This window comes from Siniperca chuatsi, linkage group LG4, assembly GCF_020085105.1.
Source record: "Siniperca chuatsi isolate FFG_IHB_CAS linkage group LG4, ASM2008510v1, whole genome shotgun sequence".
In the NCBI taxonomy this organism is placed as follows: domain Eukaryota; kingdom Metazoa; phylum Chordata; class Actinopteri; order Centrarchiformes; family Sinipercidae; genus Siniperca; species Siniperca chuatsi.
The window spans coordinates 5,802,153-5,821,341 of NC_058045.1; the positions used below are offsets into that span (position 1 = coordinate 5,802,153).

The window sequence follows — 19,189 nt, forward strand, 5'->3', positions numbered from 1 at the left end:
GTGATGAAAATGTTGGCAGAGCCAGAGACTTACAGAGGCCACACTACTTTCCAACAACTAAAGACTACCTGTCGTATTACTGTTTTACCTGAATGACAGGCTCTTCAATGTTCATGAGCTCTTGACTTGTCATGCCTATGCTCTCAGCCTCATCAGGTGAGTTCAGATCAACATCATCAATGTCAGTCTGAGGTAACACTTCATCAGACAATGTGTTCCCGCCTATATCATGGTGTTGACCAGCAGTGACATCATCTTTGGTGGGAGGGTTTGAAAAAATCTTTTCCCTTGGTTCTTCATTGACGTTATCTGATGACACTTTTGTCTTGGGAACAATGGCACTTCTATTTTCTAGTGGAACATATGCAGTTAATATAGCCTCATGTTCATCGTCTGACTTGTCACCTCCACGCAGGCATCCATCAAGAGTATTATCAGAATCATCTCCCACATCAGATAGTTTGACTGTGGCGCTGGCAAAATCGTACTGCAGCTTTTGGTCCTTGCTGTCAGAGTCCTCACTTGTCTCATCGTCTTTGCTGGGACTGTCTTTCTTAACACCCACCAGCTTTTCCTCCTCCAGCATGTTAACCTCAGGAGACTCATCATTTCCATCAATAATAGATTGAAGAACCTTTTCATTGTCTTCACCTCCCTCAATATCACCTACTTCAGCTTCTTCCTCTAACCTCCTGTCTATTGCACTTGTGGGCCTCAACTTTGGTGACAGCGAATTGGTTGGGGTAGAAAGACATGTCTTCAAGACGTTACTACAGTCTGCAACTTCATCAGCCTTCGTCTTCTGCTTTTCTGACTCATCACTTTCATCTTCATCATCCCAGCTACCATCATCGCCTTTCTCATTCTCTGAGTCTAATTTTCCTTCCATTAGTGATGACTGACCAGTTGATTCAACATCATCATTATCTAGTATTTGGTTTCTGGTTATTTTTTCATCCTCAGCTACTGGTGACACTGCAGGGGAGGGGTCATTTGACTCTTTCTCAATACTTTCTTTATCTTCTTCCCCAGAGCCATCAGAACACTGCTGCTCTCCAGTCTGGTTGGCTGCTACAATATTTGTTTTAGAAACTGGTGACAGCACGTCACCTTGAGTGAAGGAGCCATTATCATTTCTGTCATTATTTTCAGAAGAAGAATCCCATTCTGATTCATCTACTGTTGCTTTTGTTGGGCTGTTTTTGGACTGTGGAGGGCTTGTTAAATATAATCCCAAAGAGGAAATAGGTTCATCTATCACTGCCTGAGGTGAGACACATTTTGGAGATGGTACCACTGGTGATGAAGAATCCCATGAGGTATCCAGGTGGTCTTCATTTGGTTGAGGTAATGCTGCTGCTTCTGGTTGTAAATCTGATGCTTGAATATCACTTTTCTCATCAAGCGTCTCCTTGTTTACCTCATCTTCTCTGGGTAGGTCAATGTCACTGTCCTCTAATGAGGAGCCCCATGAGGATCTGTGTTTCTCTTCTTTGAAAGCTTCTTTGTTTGATCCAGCATCATCTTCAGCATCAGAGGAACCGTCTGTATTTTCCACTCCATCCTCAGGCACCACATTTCTTCGATTAGCGAGTACTGTGTTGCGACCAAATCTGCCTGTTTGATTATCCTCTTCATCATCGCTGTCATTCCACACTGTATCACCGCTGTTTTGTTTAGCACTCCAGGAGTCATCATCATCCTTTTCCATTTCTCTTTCAAACTCTTCCTCCATAACCTCAGTAGGTGAACGCGATTCTGTGTGATGTCCTGATGGTGTTGGGCCTCCTGCTGAACCCATGTCTGAAATTCTGTTTTGGTCTGATGACCATATGCATTCCTTCCCAAGGCTGTCATCTTCATCAGAAAATTTAGATTCTACCCTAACGGCTGACACAACACAATCCTCCTCTACATCTAATGTTGCTGGCATTGCATAACTTGTTGTTCCAGTTGGGCAGACAATGTCATTTTTTTCAGTCTCTGTTTTTGCATCTGTCTGTGAGGCATCTACATTCTCACCTACAATACCAGGACTAGTTTCACTGTTGTAAGATATGTCACTACCAGGTATGTTTTGAGCATCGGCACTGTCAATAACTTTAAGGGCACCAGTAACAGAGGGTTTTTGTATATCTTCAGATTCAGTAGTGTTGGCCTTGGCCCCGACAGAAGCCACACAGTTGTCATCATCTTCCTCCTCACATTCATTCTCTTCTTCATACTCTTCCCCATCCTCCTCTTCACTTTCCTCATCATCATCGTCATCTTCATCCTCCTCCTCCTCCTCTTCTTCATCCTCCTCCTCATCTTCATCATCATCGTCGTCATCATCTTCTTCTTCCTCCTCCTCCTCTTCTTCTTCTTCTTCTTCTTCTTCTCCTCCTCCTCCAACTTCCTCCTCAGAGTCCTTGGCCTCTGGGCTTCCCTCTTGGGAGTCTGACCTTGCTTTACTACTTGAAGGCTGCTCTGAGTTTTTGCTCTTCTCCTGTTCAGTTGCATTGTCTGCTGTTTTAAGCATTGGGGGAGGAAAAAGACGGAGAGAAAGATGTCATAGAAATACAAGTGGCAAAGCTTCAACACAAATATTTTACCTTTCTGTAGCTTGGAAGAGGGGTAGAAGTCATCTGGGGTGCTTTGGAAAGGAAGGAAACAGGAGAGGGATCTACTGGGTGCTGCAGAGCTTTGCTGGACGGCAAAGCCTTTGGGAGGGATGGGATTCTCTGGACTCTATTCTCACTCTCTGGCTCAGATTCTGTACTGCTCAAGGATCTGTCAGGCAGTGCAGAAGCTACAGGGCAGGAGGGATGAAAGATTACCACCAAACACCACAAACTATGGAGGGACAGTGAATAAGGTTAAAAGATTCTCAGTACCTTCTCCCTTTTTAGATGCAATCATTTTCCTTAGGTTTACCTTCTGTGGTTTCTGAAAGACAGCATATCAAATTAAGCCCAGAACAAAATTTAAGAAAAACACACTTCACAAGGACATAAAGTAGCACCAACCTTTTCTATTAAAACTGATTCATCATCCTCTGATGAAGCCCATTCGTCCGCAGCACTTTTTGAAATCCTGAGGAGGGAAGAAGAATGGTTTAAGCCGGGAAGTCAATTGTAATTGTAAGTTAAAGATCACGAGAAGAAAATTGTGCTCACCGACTTAGTGACTCCGACTGAGATTTGTCTTCAAAATCTGCAACAAAGCAGAGGAACTTATTTTCAGCAGATCAAAACTCAACAGCCTCATCTGAATACATTTTAGAAGGTACATGTCATATTTTAATATTAAAACTCATATAGCGAGATCGAGAGCATCTAAATCTTGCAGACAGCAGAAAAAAATCAGAAATAGCATGGTGCACAAAGCACTACAATCTAAGCAGCATAATAATGCTTTTCCTGAAAACAGGAGCAGGTTGAGTATCCATCCATAGTAACTGCTAATGAATGATCTTTACTAGCAAGAAACTGACAGCCTTTGACTGATTTTGCTAACAAAGCTCATCTAAGCAAAGTAATACCTCGCCCTGCTTCATTTGCTCCATGCTCTAGATCCACTGAAGAGGTAATGCATGAGGAATAAATGAAATAATCAAAGTCAATAATGAATAGACACAATAATAATATCCTCAAACCCCTTTCATTCACTATTATGTGATGAAAACTTATCTCCCTACCATCTTTGTCAGTGGCTGGTCCTCCCAAAGAGAAGCCTGCTTCAGCGTCTTGGGAAGGACTGCCCAATAGCGTTTTTTCCTTCTTTTTGCTCGGACCTTGATGTAATAGGGATTTCCCATCGTTCCTCTGGGTACTGTGCTCAATGATCAGGAGGGAACAACTACAAGAGAGTCAAGACACTGAAAATGTCACAATGTCATAGGCCTTAACATGCTTCTGCAATTTCAAGTGTGTAATTGTGCCATGACAATGTACAGGGAACTAAAAGAAAAAAGGACCAAAAATGTAAAATCCTAATGAATAAAATAAACCTTGAAAACAAATTAAATGACCTATTTGAGGGCTTTGGTTGTTTAGTTTATTTCAGTTCTGTGTTCGACGCATACACCACAAATGCATAAATTACATAGGAAATACCACTCTAGGAACATAACAGCAAAGAAAAGAAGCACAGCTTACGGATGATGCCCGTTCATCACTGCGTAGTCATCAGCTGACCATCCTTTGGTATCCTTTAGTGTGATATCTGCGTCAACCCGCAAAAGCAGCCGTAACATACCAATTTGTCCATTGCCAGCAGCTATCATTAATGGGGACCTGCAGGTAAAATCAATGATAGCAACATGACCAACTGTAAACAATGACTTCAGCAACATTAACATTTTTAGATAGTTATCACAAATGTGTCATTGTTTAGTACTGACCTTTGGTCTTGGTCCATAAAATTCACATCAGCACCTTCATTAAGGAGAAACTCAGCCATCTCGATATGGTCCTCACGGACTGCCACAGTCAAGGGTGTGAATCCCTCCTAAAAATTAGATCACAGTCAAATGGTCAATAGGCCAAATATCATTGGTGGCAGAAACACTTTGATATTCTATTTTTTTTATATCCTTCTTTATTTACAAGATTTGTACTGTTGCCTACAGACACACATCAGGTGTGTAAGTAAAAATATTAATGATGGCTCTGTTCTTTTTTGACATGGCGTGCAATGGCTGGTGTTGTGCACAGTACCATTTGTGGTAAAAAACCAGCAGACACTAAGAGGTCCTCCCCTAATGGCCAAAGTTGGTTATTGCAATAAAGACTGTTATGATAATATGAGCTGTGACGGCATGATAACTGTGGTAGAAAAAAAAAAGACAGAATCACCTTATTTTGTGCATTGACATCAGCCTCATGCTGCAGCAGCAGGGAAGCAGTGGAAATGGATGGGATGTTTGCTGCTAAATGTAGGGCTGTATTGCCATTGATGTCCACAAGGTTAGGCTTGGCATGATTCTCCAGCAGTATGCTCACACAGCGCTCATGCTGGCATTGCACTGCCTGATATAGTGGAGAATTGACATGAACACAGAGGCCTGAACAAGGCTTGAAACAATGTATGAGGAAAGTAGCCAACTATGATCCTCACAATATATTTAACATTAAATGAAGAATCACTCTGAGTTGGAGTCTTATCATCCAGGATTACCTTCATTAAGGCGGATCTATTTTGATTGTCACATAGGTTAAGCTTGGCTTTGCTCTCAACAAGGAATTGCACCACCTCAACATGTCCACTGGCGCAGGCAATATGAAGTGCAGTTCTGTAACAGTAAAGGAGAGAGTTTCTCATATGCAAGCATTCTGGTTCTTACAAAAACACTTCCACTGACAAGGATTTTTACAGGCATTTTTAACCTTACTTAGCTAGTTCCTTCATCCAAAACAACATATTGTTTTCAAAGTTCCATTACTTCACTGCAGGGCCTGACATACTATATTTCAATTACGTTTGGAACACTGCTCTTCCATCATGACCTTAATTACATTACATTCATTTGACACGCGCATTTAACTGTGACAGTTAATTTGACAGACGCTGTAACTGTTGTAACGAAAGAGTTTCCCTCGGGGATCAATAAAGTATTTCTGATTCTGATTTTGTCTAAAGCGACTTATAATAAGTGCATTCAATGATAATGTTATCATACTGTAACTAAAAATTCCATTAATTGTTAAAAAAAAAAATCCTTTCAGAAATACAATTGTTTACAAATCTAATATCCATCCATCCATCCATTTTCTACCGCTTGGTCCCGTTAGGGGTCGCGGGTGACTGGAGCCTATCCCAGTGACTTTGGGCCTTAGGCAGGGTACACCCTGGACAGTGGCCAACTCGTCGCAGGGCAAATCTAATATGTAATTACAAAATGCATGTTTTAGAATTTGTAAGGCTTTACATTTCAAATTGATAAATATTGGTTAACAGAACATTTCACAGATTCTGACAAGCTCAACTTTTACTATTTTTTCCCCTATTACATTCTGTAAATTACCTCTAGTACTCCACTTGCACCACTCAGTTACTTCTGACACATTCTAATTGTAAATGGTAACTAGATCCTACCTTGCAACATAAGAAGAAAAGAAACAATGTGGTGTCACATGCATTTTACTTGGGGCTTAAAACAACTCGCAGTTTGCTGTTAACAGTTAAAATACTGGACATCGATTTTACCACAACCCAGCTCTACTACACAAAAAATATTCCATACTGCATACTATACTCAAAAATATACCCCAGAGCTGCCACATTATCATTATATCTATGACACTGCAATAATGTTTTTGAACAGTGTTTTGTTATTACAAAAGTGCTAGAATTAAGGAGATCCATCTGCATGGTGCCATTCATCTGTGGGGGGACAATTTGGCAGACTTTTTTTCAAATCAACTAATGTGTTAAAGAAATCCTGTAACTATATCTTATAACTATTAGTCAAGGGTTAATTTTGTCAGTTGAAGAAGACTCTAATATATACACTGATGAAACAATGGACAAAAAGAGACGCTCTGAATGAATGTGTTAAAGGAGATATGGACAAGAGTATAAGACAGATAAAAAGATCATGACATTTTACTAAACTATTCACATGGACTGCATTACTAGCATATTGTAGATAGCAATGAATCCAGCAAAAACAAACACTTTCAAGGATGTGACAACAAGTGGTTTAATCCAACTTACCTGTTCTCCTTGTCAAGTTGATTAATGTCATTCTTTTTAGCAAGCTGCTTTAACTTTGCCAAATCACCCACTGAGGCAGCCTTGTGAACCTTCCCAAGGTCCTTTTCTTTTAGTTCATAGCCAACAGAAAGCACACTCCCACTGTCAGGGGTACCAGACGGGTGTTTCTTTTTCTTAGTAAAGCTGAATATCTTCTTCATTGTACACGGCAGCACAACATTGCTTTTGCACCGTCACTACCTGCCACTCATCTGGTGCTGGAGGATCACCACAGGCGGCTCTCCCATCCCTATAAATAAGACATACAAAGCGGATTAGAAAACCGTGCTGAGAGCGCCGCGGGGTTGCTTGATATGCGATATAACTAAACATACCACAAATACTGTTCCTAACACAGTAATATAAAGTGAGGTAGCTTTAGCGCATATACGGCATAGTAGTCAACTGTATATAAAGGGGGCTAATACGCAAAACGTTAAGTATCTAATTTCTTCAACGTAGCGTTAGGTGACGGTAAAAACTGCAGTTGTGCTAACTGCAGCGTTTAAGTAACATAAAGGCTAACTAAGCTACGTTTACCTTCAATTTCTCGACCATACCTTACACCAGGACGTCCTCTACGTTATTTAGCAGCTGTGCTTGACAATACATGTTAGCGTTTCATTAGTACACCGATTTTGATGCGATGTCGATGCACAGAACCGAGCAAGTCCTAATTGGCTGACGTTACTCAGGGTTGTTTATATGGACGTAGCTATAGTTAGCGTTATAGCTTGTGGCTTGTTACCATGGTAACTGACTGTACAAATAGTATGCTAACGTAACTACTAGAGGTTATTCTATTTGCTAATGTTCATAATTTTATAAACTCACTGTTTTAGTGCTATTCTGCATTACACACTACTACATCTACTACTACCACGTCAAAAGAAAAAAAACGTTTTGGTCAGTGTAAAACCTATGCTTATATTCAGGATGGTTTGTTGCCTAGCAACGTTAGCTTCAGTTGGCTCCGTGCTGCGCCTCACTTTACAAATGATGCAAACCGCCACATTTAAACTGGATGTGTAGCGGAGCCGAGCAAAGCGGTGATTGTCGCTACAGCACTGAAACAGCAAAGCTAACGAGCAAGCTAATGAGAAGTTTCGGTTCAAAAATACTTGTGCTGGAGTCATTAGCAAACGCTAACCTAACGCTAGGTAGAACAAACTTAACCCTGCTAACTCAATGCTAATTAGCAAACGCTAAAAATCAAAGCCAAGATAGGTGTTAGTTTACTAAGATCAGTAACTTTAAGACGAATACAAAGAAGGTATGTGAGGGTATAATACGTTAATTCAGGTAAGCATGTGTGTAATTAATACTAACTACAGTATATTAATTAAAACACTAACCTATTGATTGTCGGAGTCAGACCACTATCAAAGAGCCAAAGCTAAGAACGAATGGTCAGAAGAGCATGCTGGCTGTTAGGTTTTCAACGAACCAATCAGAAATGAGTTCTATGTAAATACTGCTTTCACTGACCAATAGGCGGCTTTAATGTGTGTAAAAGGTTGGTTTACAAGCCACGGAGGGTTGTCTAGAAGCGAAGAAGCCTGGCTGTGTAATGTCAAAAGTTTACCACATGATGGTAACATTTGTCTTGAAATCATATGTTTGCCATCATTTTGCAGTTGCAAAAGACAGTTTCATACATTTTCTCTTTGTCAACCTAATAAAGTCATTTAGAATATGAATCAAAATAAAGAGAACACAGTACAAAACTAGTAGATAATTTGATTTAGGCATTAAACTGTTACAATGCACCCTCTTTGCATATAACTTGCTTATGTTAAAAAAATAGGAGTTCAGGTAATGTGCTCATTCAAAACAACAAACAGACAGTAAGCAGGCAGGGGCTCAAAGACTTGTGGCTGTTGCAGAGATCAGAAGTGTGACTTATTTATTTTTTATATGTTTTCCATATGTGATTTGAGGGGTGGGGTGGAGTATGAGGGAATAATAATTATTTGGAAATAATAGGATATAACTGAAGTAAGCTCATTATCAATCCAAAAGAGATTACTTGGACCTGCAGCATAAAGATAAAAGCAATTTAGAAATATAATTTTCCATGTTTTCAATTATGTCACATGCCGATGTAACACTAATTGAAGTTGTAGTGATCCATAAGGGCTGTGAATAGAAGAATATTGTTGAATCTCCTATTCGTTACCCATTTAATTCTTATTATTTTAATAATTTACTGTTTACTTCCACATCTGACATTATACAGGGAATGAATGAATGTGCTGCAGCCGAACACGTAACAGCATTGTTAGAAATGTAACTTTATGGAATCATCATGCCTCAGTGTTGTAAAGCAATGTTACATTGTCTCAAGGGAGGAAACTGTATATCCCTCTAGACCCCATAGACCCCACAGCGCCCGATCTATATTTCGCTATAGCGCCCGGGAGCGTTTATTTATCATTTAAAATATCATCAATAACCGGAACCGGAAATATACATCTTAATGTTGCTATCTCTGATTTTTTTTGTTTTTTTTTTGGCGGAGTTCCACCCGGTTTCCACTTGTAGGTTAAAAAGCTGTAATCTTATGGATGCCGTAAGATTGTGTTGTGAGAGAGAGCCTGACCTACAGTGATTTCAAGTTTGTTGCTCAAAATCACATCACATAATCACCATCAGTAAACAGCGGGACCTACCCGGCTCTCACAGCCGGAGATGGACGATGTTTTCCGGGGGGGCAGTGCGCCGAAGAGCCGGTAGCGAGGACAGACTGGGTCGCTGCGACTTTTCCACATATAAATTATATATATATATTATATATAAAATTTGTTCTTATATAAGTTGCCAAAGACACTGCCTACTACCACATTTCTGTTGTTTGTTCTTAACATTGCTGTGTAGGTTGAAGTGTGGGACATTTCTATTTTATTTTGAAAGCCTAGCGTTATCCAGTGGAGCATCTGTTTTGTTGTCTGATTCTGAATATTGACTCACAAAGCAAACGGAGATAAATGTTGTGGGTCACATATTCATTATAAAATTGAGCTGAAGTTACTTTCTCTTCTTTTGGGTAGACTGAGATGCATTTCTAATTGAATATTTTGATTGTTTGGCATAATTATATATTAATTTCATGTAGGCCTACACGTAAGTAAAAAATAAGGTGTGATTATACGCTGTGATTTGTTGACAAAGCAGATGGGGAGAAATGTTGTGGATCACATTCTTGTAAAATGGATTTGGAGTTACTTTATCTTCGTTTAGAATCCATTGCATCTCTCATTCAAAATTTTGATTGTTTGGCATCATTACAGTTATTCATTTAATGGATGTTATTATAGGCTATTATTGGCTCACTTTGAGTGCAGTTTGTAGTGACTTGCAGTTTTGATAATAAAGTTTTTCACAAAGAAAAACAGTCTGTTTAAGGAAGATAGGATAAATTGTGAAGTTAAAGGAAATAGCTAAAAGTTTTAGTGCTAATTGTTGTTTTGTCTCGTGTGTTGAATCAAACTCAGTCTAAACAGCTACACATGCCACATATTTGGTATCAAATTAAAGAGGAGGTTGTGTTTGTTTTTTAAATGAACACAACTTGTGATTGTCAATTTCTTTTTGTTTTTGAGATAGAGCTGTTTGTTTGGATTGAGTAGGAAAATGCTCATTTAAGTGAGGGTTCTCCGTGAACTGCAGAAACATTCTAGAATTGTACTGGGGTCTAGAGGGTTATTGTAGAATCAGAATCAGAATCAGAAATACTTTATTGATCCCCGAGGGGAAACTCTTTGGTAGGTAGGTTACACTTCCAAGAGATTCAGAGATTTAGAGAGCTTTAGATTAGACAAATGAGACACGTTTTCCACCCACAGTTTGGGGTGGTAAGACATTTCTCATTTCTGATGTAAAAATAAAAAGTCACACATTTGTCATTTTCAGAAAAAAATAATACTCAATAAATGAATACTTTAGTAGTTTGACAAGGTATACTTACTACGTTTAACATTTCTGTTAAACATTATTTAACATTATGACACATAACTTAATTTATGGACATCTATGGTTTGATTTCTTTGCATGTGTGGATTTAATGAGTTGTTACCAACATCTGGCGAAAATTTCATTTCAATAGCACCTTTAGAAATATATTTACTGAGAAAAATGATGACGTGTTCAATACTTATTTTACCTGCTGTATCTAGAGTCAACACTCAACAACAATCCATGCTAATGATGTCATCAGCTGCTGAAATCTGGGATATTTTTGAACCAGGAATCATATTTCAATTCAGGTGCCTGTTATATGTGAACCATTAACCAATCTTTGTGACAGCACATTGTCAAGGTACTGGGCATGTCATACATGAAATCAAATCAAATGACAAGAATAGCAAAACATATGAATTTGACTCTGTAATATATAAATAATAGTAAATAATTTTTGGACGTGTCAATTGGCATATGATAAAGTGTTTACTTAACACATTGTCAAGTTCTATAACACTTTTTTTAAAAAGTATTTAGATCTAAAAATTACTTTGTAGATTTAAATTGTCTAAAATTATCCAGGTGGATTTCCTGCAAATCATTCAGTCCCATACTTTAGAGTCCTCAGTTCTGTTAAACAGATGTGCTGGCCCTAGACCGTCATTATTACCCTCCAAATGATCGCACCTACAGACGAAAAATGGAATTCATCGAAGCCTTTTACGGTATTAGTTCTGACATTATGTCATGACAAATCATTTGTGACGTCATAGACATAGGCTCCATACTACAGTAAATCCCTCAAAATCCATCTGTAAATCACAGTGTTTTGGTGGGAGAGCACCATCAAATATTGACTTTGAAATATTGGCTATGAAAGAGACAACCACCTCCACTAGAAAGCTTGTATTCTTAGATATACTCTACTGCACACCTTAGTCCATCAATCATCTATTCATTTAAGGTTTAGTAAGTATGGTATTTAAAGTCAATTACTTATGTAATTAGGCTATCTTTATAATGGATTATCTTGGAGGAGTTACTGAGGGAATATTCTAATCAACGGAGAAATATTCCTCTAATCTGCAATGTCTTTATTTGATGAACAAGAGCTGACACCACAGCAAGTTTTCATGTCTTTGCAAGTCTGGATTGTGGATGACAGACAATTATCCTGTTTTGATCCCTCTATGCTTCTGCAAATGAGAGGTTTTGGTGTACTACAGTGCTGGGCTTTCTATGCACCCAATCTTTGTTGCAAAAAAGAAGACTAGAATAGTCTAGAGAGTTCAGTTTGTCACTTGCTCTGCTTGGACAAATTACATGTCTCTCAGTGTGGCAGGTGGATCTGTGGACTATGCACTTATTTTTCTGTGGTCTTGCGCTCTCTGTTATCATTCTTGATGAGACACACACACACACACACGCACACACACACACACACACACACCCTCCTTAAACTGAATCTTTCACTGCAGGTGCACTAACTATATTTTCACTCCTCATCCTTAATAACTAGCCATCCAGCAGTCACCATCAGATGTCTTTTTGTGTCTGGTCTACCTTCACTGAAGATGAAAAAGGTTAAGGGTTTATTTATTTCAATCTTAAAAACGAGAATTACAATGATACCATGGTCACACATGTATCACATATGGATTTTGAAAACGCCAATTAATGCTCAGATTCATGCCATCCATACAAACCACTTGTTTTACTTTCAAATATCCAGGAGGATGAAGGAGATAAGGAATACCGTGAGTGACCAGAAGCTTCGGCTTGCCACTGTGTTCAATATGTCACTCCACAATATGAGTTTGTGCAGAGGATGGCTCTCATCCTCCATAATCCCAAAGAATATCTTGTACACTCCATCATAGAGGACTATAGAGCTCACCGTCCCCTTTGTTGCCTGCCTCTTGGCTATTTATTCCCTCAGTTTCATTGGAGGAGATGACTGGTGGAGACAGGTTTCAGCTGGGAGACTTTGATTTGTGGGATGGATCCTCATGTGAGAAGGGAGCTTGAGCTTGACAGCAGATGGGTTAATGACAGACTTGATGACTTAAGGGCCAATATAACAAGGAGAGAGTGTCTTGGATTCAGTTAAAAAAAAAAAGTTAATCTCTGGATAAAAGCCAAACAGACTGACTTGGAGTGTAGTTGGGAGCTGAAGACCGGTGGCGGTCCGCGATGCAATGGTTGCGGTCAGCAGAGCGGAGCAGGGCTGCTGGGGCATCCTTTCACTCTTTGGCACTGGAAGAGCCAGTGGAGAAGCTGGGGCACGAGGACTCGGCTGGATGGCCGGTTGAGGAGGAGAGAGGGATAGTGAAGTGGAGAGATGATCGACCTGAGTTCCGATCCGGTGAACGCTGGTGGAAAGAGCTCTGAGTGTGTCCATAACTTCCCGCAGAACTTAGTTGTGCTGGCCCACGAGGACGCCTTGACTGGTGAGAGAATGGCAGAGATTGTCAGCGGTGGGCGCGGGGGAGTTTGAGACCGCTGAGTCCATATTGGGGCCACATTGTTCTGTTACGTTAAAAACAGGGCTGGACTCACATGCAGCACTCAGCTAAGGAGGTTGAAGGATTTATTTAATAAAGGGAAAAAGGGTGAGGGAGTTAGCTGGGGTTTGGGATCCGGAGCAGGCAGAATGGCAGTGGAGGTAATGGCGGCAGAGATGGTGTGGCTGAGGGAAGCGTGGCTTGTAAGCAGGCAACGAGGAAGTGGAGATAATGGTGGTGGAGAGGATGAGCGTCAGGTGAGTGGGAGCATTGGAGTCGAGAGCCAGTGGAGGTAGACGGGAGGAGCAGCCCCGCCCACGGAGACACACACAGAGAGAGAAAGAGACAGACAGGTCATCTTCATGGTGGTACTAGAGGAAAAGTCAGGTCATCTCCAAAGTCAGTAGGATTCATCCTCCTCCAGCCTTTAGTGTGGCTAAAAAGAAAGGATGAGATGACTCCACTTTTGTGCGAACCTCTACTTCTAACAGTTCTGTCTGATTCAATCACATAATTTAGTCCAACAAACTTAAACAAATTCAATATAAAATACACAAATTCTATTTAGAGTTCACAACTTATAAAATAGGTAAACAGGACAGGGGTTGCATGTGCCAATCTCACTTATATTTCTTTATATGCATGCTTGTTTACAATGGCCAAATAAATAAAACATCCTAAACAACTTGAGCTGTGCCATTTTTCTGATAGTGTTTATACAGAAACAGCTTGAACATTCATTTAAAACAGTTCCATCCTGTTCATGTCATGGGAACACGCACATGTTTTCCTGTCAAAACACTACCGCATTGACGAACCCGAGCACTGCCTCGAAAGACTTGTTTTTTCTCACAAGAAGCTAATCAACACCAAATTGACTGACAGTCAACAAATGGTTCCTCTGCAAGAGCTGTGAAAGGTGTTAGTGTTGATGGTGGATCTGAGGCTTGGGGGGAAGAAAAAGAACATTCACATTTGAATGAGGCTTGGAGATTGTTTTTGCCTGCATTAGTGGCAGATTATCTATAAATGCATCTCAAAAATAAAATATTTGATTGAGTATGCTCCAATAATAAGCCATGTTCAATATTCATTTATCTTATATCATCTTGCTTAATATGCAGATGAATTTTTTCTCCTTCATAGGGACAGTGATTCTAAAGTTTCCCTTTAAACTAGAAAATGTTTTCATATGCCACATGATCTTTATGTTTCTTGCAATTTAGTGGCCAACGACTTGAACACATGCCTAACATTTCCTTGATGCTACATGAGTGTGAGTAAGTGACATTCAACTGGAAGTTGGGAAATGAACGGGGGCACAACATTCCCATGAAGCTGCCTTTTGGTCTGAGGCAACTGGGCTTAAAGCAGGAAGTCAGTGATGGCCCTTATCTGGACCATCTGCTGTTTGTCATCAGTGAGCTGATGTCATTCATGTTAGAAAGGCATTTTGTGTTAAGGTTAATTAAACTTAACACAAAACTTAGGTTAAAATCTTAACTCAAGTGGCTTTAGAGTTAAGGCCACTTCATTTTAGCTCAGGATGGGGCAAGCTTTAAGGAAGTACATGTAGAAATATCCTCTTCCACAAATTGTCTCTTATTGCTCTCCCTCTGACCCCAAGAATGCATGGAAGGATATACTATGAACACTCATGTATACGACATGGTGGTGAAATACCGGGCAAAAATTCATCTGCAGGGCACACTGTGGTTATGAAATCTGAGCAGTGCTGCAAGGGAAAAAGCTACATCAACTCCTTTAAGCATTTTTACGACAACCACTAACTTCTTTTAGTGAGTCAACTTACAACTTTAATTGCTTTAAGTGCTTCATTTTGAACTATTACTCAAGTACATTTGAAAAAAAACCACCCAATAATAAATAAATTTAAGCTCTTTAAAATATTTCAGCTGCGATTTTTCAGCTCAAGCAAACAAACACATTTTCTTCATTTTCCTGATCTTCTTGTTAGAAGCTCTCAAAGAACTGAGGTTATATAATTACTTACATCTAAGTACTTGTTTGTCTGTCTTTGACCAACATATTTTGAAAATTAATGATCACACTGGCATGAAATTTGTTGGGCATAATAAGGAACAACAGGAAAAAACTAAAATATTTTGGTGACTCTATGAGCTTTCTTCTTGCACTGACATAAGCCCAAACTTCGAGATTCATATAACCCCTGACCTGTTACTGACTTTTGAGACCCAATGACTTTCCTATAGTGCCATCACCAGGCTACCTTTCAATCATGGAGCCTGGAGTGATGAACACACACAATCTGCTGTGTCCATTCATGCACCCACCATAAAAAAAAATCTTAGATTTTTATAACCTCTTGACCTTTCCATGTGGCCCCAGCATCAGGGCAAAGTTTTGGCTACCCTTATGGGAATTGAGTCTTGCCCTCAATTCAATTAAATTTTCAATTCAATATTATTTATATAGCGCCAATTCACAACAGAAGTTATCTAATTGCGCTTTTCCAATAGAGTAGGTCTAGACTGTACTCTTTATAATATTAATTAAGCATTTGGCGACAGTGGCAAGAAAAAACTTCCTTTTAACAGGCAGAAACCTTGAACAGAACCAGACTCAATGGTGGGCGGCCATCTGCCGCTGCTGTGTTAGGTTTTGAGAGAGAGAGAGAGAGGAGATAGGTTTTGAGAGAGAGAGAGAGAGAGAGAGAGAGAGAGAGAGAAAGAAAGAGAGAGAGAGAGGGGAGGGGTTTGGGTTAGGGAGGCACAATGCAAAGACCACATAGAATTTTTTTTATATAGTAGAATAGTAACTATAGTGTTAATATTAATACATTAGTAATAATAGGAATGACAGCTATAGGAGTAATAATGACAGTATTAGTAACAGAGCCAATAACAACAACTGTAGTAGCAGTTGTCGAGCAGGAACACGGGGGCAGCAGGTGGCCCACAACCACAGATCCAGACTCTGCAGCTCCGGAGGCAGAAATACCTGCTGAAAGCGACAGAAGGAGAGAGGAGAGAAACGAGAAAGCACAAAACTACAGGAGAGAGAAGATGTTGAGTTAGTAACATGCAGTAATGGGATAAAAATGCATACAGATGGAGAGGGAGAGAAGGAGAGAGGAAAGCGGTGCATCATGGGAAGTCTCCTGGCTGTCTAGGCCTATAGCAGCATAACTAAGGGATGGTTCAGGGCTCATCCAAGCCAGCCCTAACTATAAGCTTTATCAAAGAGGAAAGTCTTAAGCCTACTCTTAAATGTGGAGATGGTGTCTGCCTCCCGAACCATAACTGGGACATGATTCCACAGAAGAAGAGCTTGATAACAGAAGGCTCTGGCTCCCATTCTACTTTTGGAGACTCTAGGAACCACAAGTAACCCGGTCCAAGCACAGAACCTTGTGGAACTTCGTGACTAACTTTGGCGTGCACGGAAGACTCACCGTTAACATGTACAAACTGAGATCGATCTGATAGATAGGATTTAAACCAGCTTAGTGCGGTTCCTTTAATGCCAATTATATGTTCCAGTCTCTGTAATAGGATGTGATGGTCAATAGTGTCGAACGCAGCACTAAGATCTAACAAGATAAGTACAGAGACAAGTCCATTGTCTGATGCAATTAAAAGGTCATTTGTAATTTTCACCAATGCTGTCTCTGTGCTATGATGCACTCTAAACCTTGACTGAAAATCCTCAAATAAACTATTGTTATTTAGAAAGTCACACAACTGATTGGCGACTGCTTTCTCAAGGATCTTAGAAAGAAAGGGAAGATTAGATATAGGTCTATAGTTGGCTAAAAACCCAGGATCAAGAGTGGGCTTTTTAAGAAGCGGTTTAATTACAGCTACTTTAAAGGATTGTGGTACACAGCCTGTTAAATAAAGACAGACTGATCATATCCAGTAAAGAAGTGCTAATTAAGGGTAAAACGTCTTTAAGCAGCCTAGTTGGAATGGGGTCTAAGAGACAGGTTGATGGCTTAGATGAATTCATCGTCAAAGTCAGCTGAAGAAGGTTGACAGGAGCAAAGCAGCCAAAACACACATCAGGCTCTACAGCCTGAATTTTTTCTCTAATAGTTAAAATTTTATCATTAAAGAAGCTCATGAAGTTGTTGCTACTGAGAGCTATAGGAATACATGGTTCAACAGAGCTGTGATTCTCTGTCAGCCTGGCTACAGTGCTGAAAAGAAACCTGGGGTTGTTTTTATTTTCCTCTATTAATGATGAGGACTAAGCTGCTCTGGCATTATGTAGAGGGCCTAAAGGGCCTAGAGAGACTAAACGGGATTCTTCCAGGTTGTTGGAACGCCACTTCCTTTCAAGTTTTTGTGAAGTTTGCTTTAATTTGTGGGTTTGGGGGTTATAGCATTGAGCTAACCTTCTTTGTTTTATTATCTTCTTTTTTAGAGGAGCGATAGAATCAAGTGTCGTTCGCAGTGAGCCTGCAGCGCCATCAACTAGATGGTCAATTTGGGAATGGCTGAAATTAATATAGGAGTCCTCTGTTATATTGAGACATAACATTGAATTATTAATGATGGGATCGCTTCCTTAAATCTAGCCACAGCAATATCAGATAGACATCTAGAGTAAGAATTTTTGCCTAATGGCGTGTAGTCCAATAATAGCAGTTCAAAAGTTATTAAATAATGGTCCGATAAAGAAGGATTCTGTGGAAAGACCATTAAATGTTCAATATCAATGCCATATACTAGAACAAGGTTGAGGGTGTGGTTAAAACAGTGAGTGGCTTCATGTACACTCATTTTCAACGTCCACATGAATATTGAAATGACCTACAATAACCACTTTATCTGTTTTAAGGACTAAACTTGATAAAAACTCTGAGAATTCAGATAAAAACTCAGAATAAGGACTAGGAGCACGGTACACTATAACAAATAGAATTGGCTGTCGTGTTTTCCAGGTTGGGTGAGAAAGACTAAGAACAAGGCTTTCGAATGAGTTATAATTTAGTTTAGATTTAGGGTTGATTAATAGCCTTGAGTTGAAGATGGCTGCAACTCCACCTCCTCGTCTGGTGCCTCGAGGAATATGAGCATTAATATGACTGGGCGGAGTAGATTCATTTAGGCTAACATATTCTTCATGACCCAGCCAGGTTTCAGTAAGACAAAATAAGTCAATATGATACTCTGATATTAAATCGTTCACTAGTACAGCTCACTGCACTCTCCCTTATTAGTCTATCTTGTTCCATTTGGAAAACTAAATTAACGCAATGTTTACAGCATGTTCGCAAGATCACAACCTGAACATTGGATAGCTGATGTTTATATTTGCTGTAATGTTCATTCATGATCCAAAACATATACATTATATTCAATATTTCTGGGAAATTGTCAATTTTTCGATGGGCAACTCGCGAGTCCAGTTAGGTTTGTCCAGGTCCATGGAAAAATTGAGAAGGACAGGATTAAAAAATTCACACTGCTCAATACAATTATGACATAATACAATTGGTACATATAACAGTTAGTGGGGAAATTTTTAATTGCTATATAACAAACACCTAAATGCTTGTTCACTTGCCCTTACATACTCCCTAAACATTCTGCTGCATATAATTGTTAATAACTTATTATAGTGTTTTTCAGAGCTCATGTTTAACTTTTATAGTAGGTAATTTAAAATAATAAACAGAAGCTAGGTTTGAGTTCATGCATTCTGTCAAATATGTTTGGATTACTGAAGCAGGTGTCAGCAGAGTTATCTCTTCATGCTGGGGTGTATTTCTTTCTTGCCTGAGTACTCAGACCAAAATACATTCAAACCTGCTGACTGCATTCCCAAGTGATGTTTGAGGCATAAAACTGAGAGCTGGGTAGAAGACTCTGAGACTCAAATGCTGTTTGAGCTTTAACACCCCGAAGTTCTTTATTTTATAGCAGCAATAACCAGTATACATCTGGAAACATAATTTGATTAACCAGAGAATCTTCCCTATTTATTCACCCACACAT

At 39.5% G+C, this 19,189-nt stretch overlaps 1 protein-coding gene across 14 annotated transcripts in view; it reads right to left on the minus strand.

Moving 5' to 3' along the window:
* si:ch211-272n13.3 (ankyrin repeat domain-containing protein 26) overlaps window positions 1-8,203 on the minus strand; it is a 29,220-nt gene extending 21,017 nt beyond the window's left edge. For 11 of the 14 annotated variants that reach the window (XM_044193297.1, XM_044193302.1, XM_044193296.1 and 8 more), the window contains exons 1-12: window positions 8,094-8,202; window positions 6,700-6,988; window positions 5,161-5,275; window positions 4,839-5,012; window positions 4,385-4,491; window positions 4,140-4,277; window positions 3,680-3,840; window positions 3,524-3,559; window positions 3,159-3,195; window positions 3,009-3,075; window positions 2,877-2,928; window positions 89-2,508 (exon numbers count right to left, since the gene is read on the minus strand). In XM_044193297.1, coding sequence (XP_044049232.1) covers window positions 89-2,508; window positions 2,877-2,928; window positions 3,009-3,075; window positions 3,159-3,195; window positions 3,524-3,559; window positions 3,680-3,840; window positions 4,140-4,277; window positions 4,385-4,491; window positions 4,839-5,012; window positions 5,161-5,275; window positions 6,700-6,899 — 3,507 coding nt within the window. In that variant the 5' untranslated portion in view covers window positions 6,900-6,988; window positions 8,094-8,202. Of the gene's footprint in view, window positions 1-88; window positions 2,509-2,594; window positions 2,792-2,876; window positions 2,929-3,008; window positions 3,076-3,158; window positions 3,196-3,523; window positions 3,560-3,679; window positions 3,841-4,139; window positions 4,278-4,384; window positions 4,492-4,838; window positions 5,013-5,160; window positions 5,276-6,699; window positions 6,989-8,093 lie in introns of all 14 variants that reach the window. The other 3 variants (XR_006377698.1, XM_044193303.1, XM_044193294.1) reach the window with 3 other exon arrangements.
* Window positions 8,204-19,189: the final 10,986 nt, after the last annotated feature.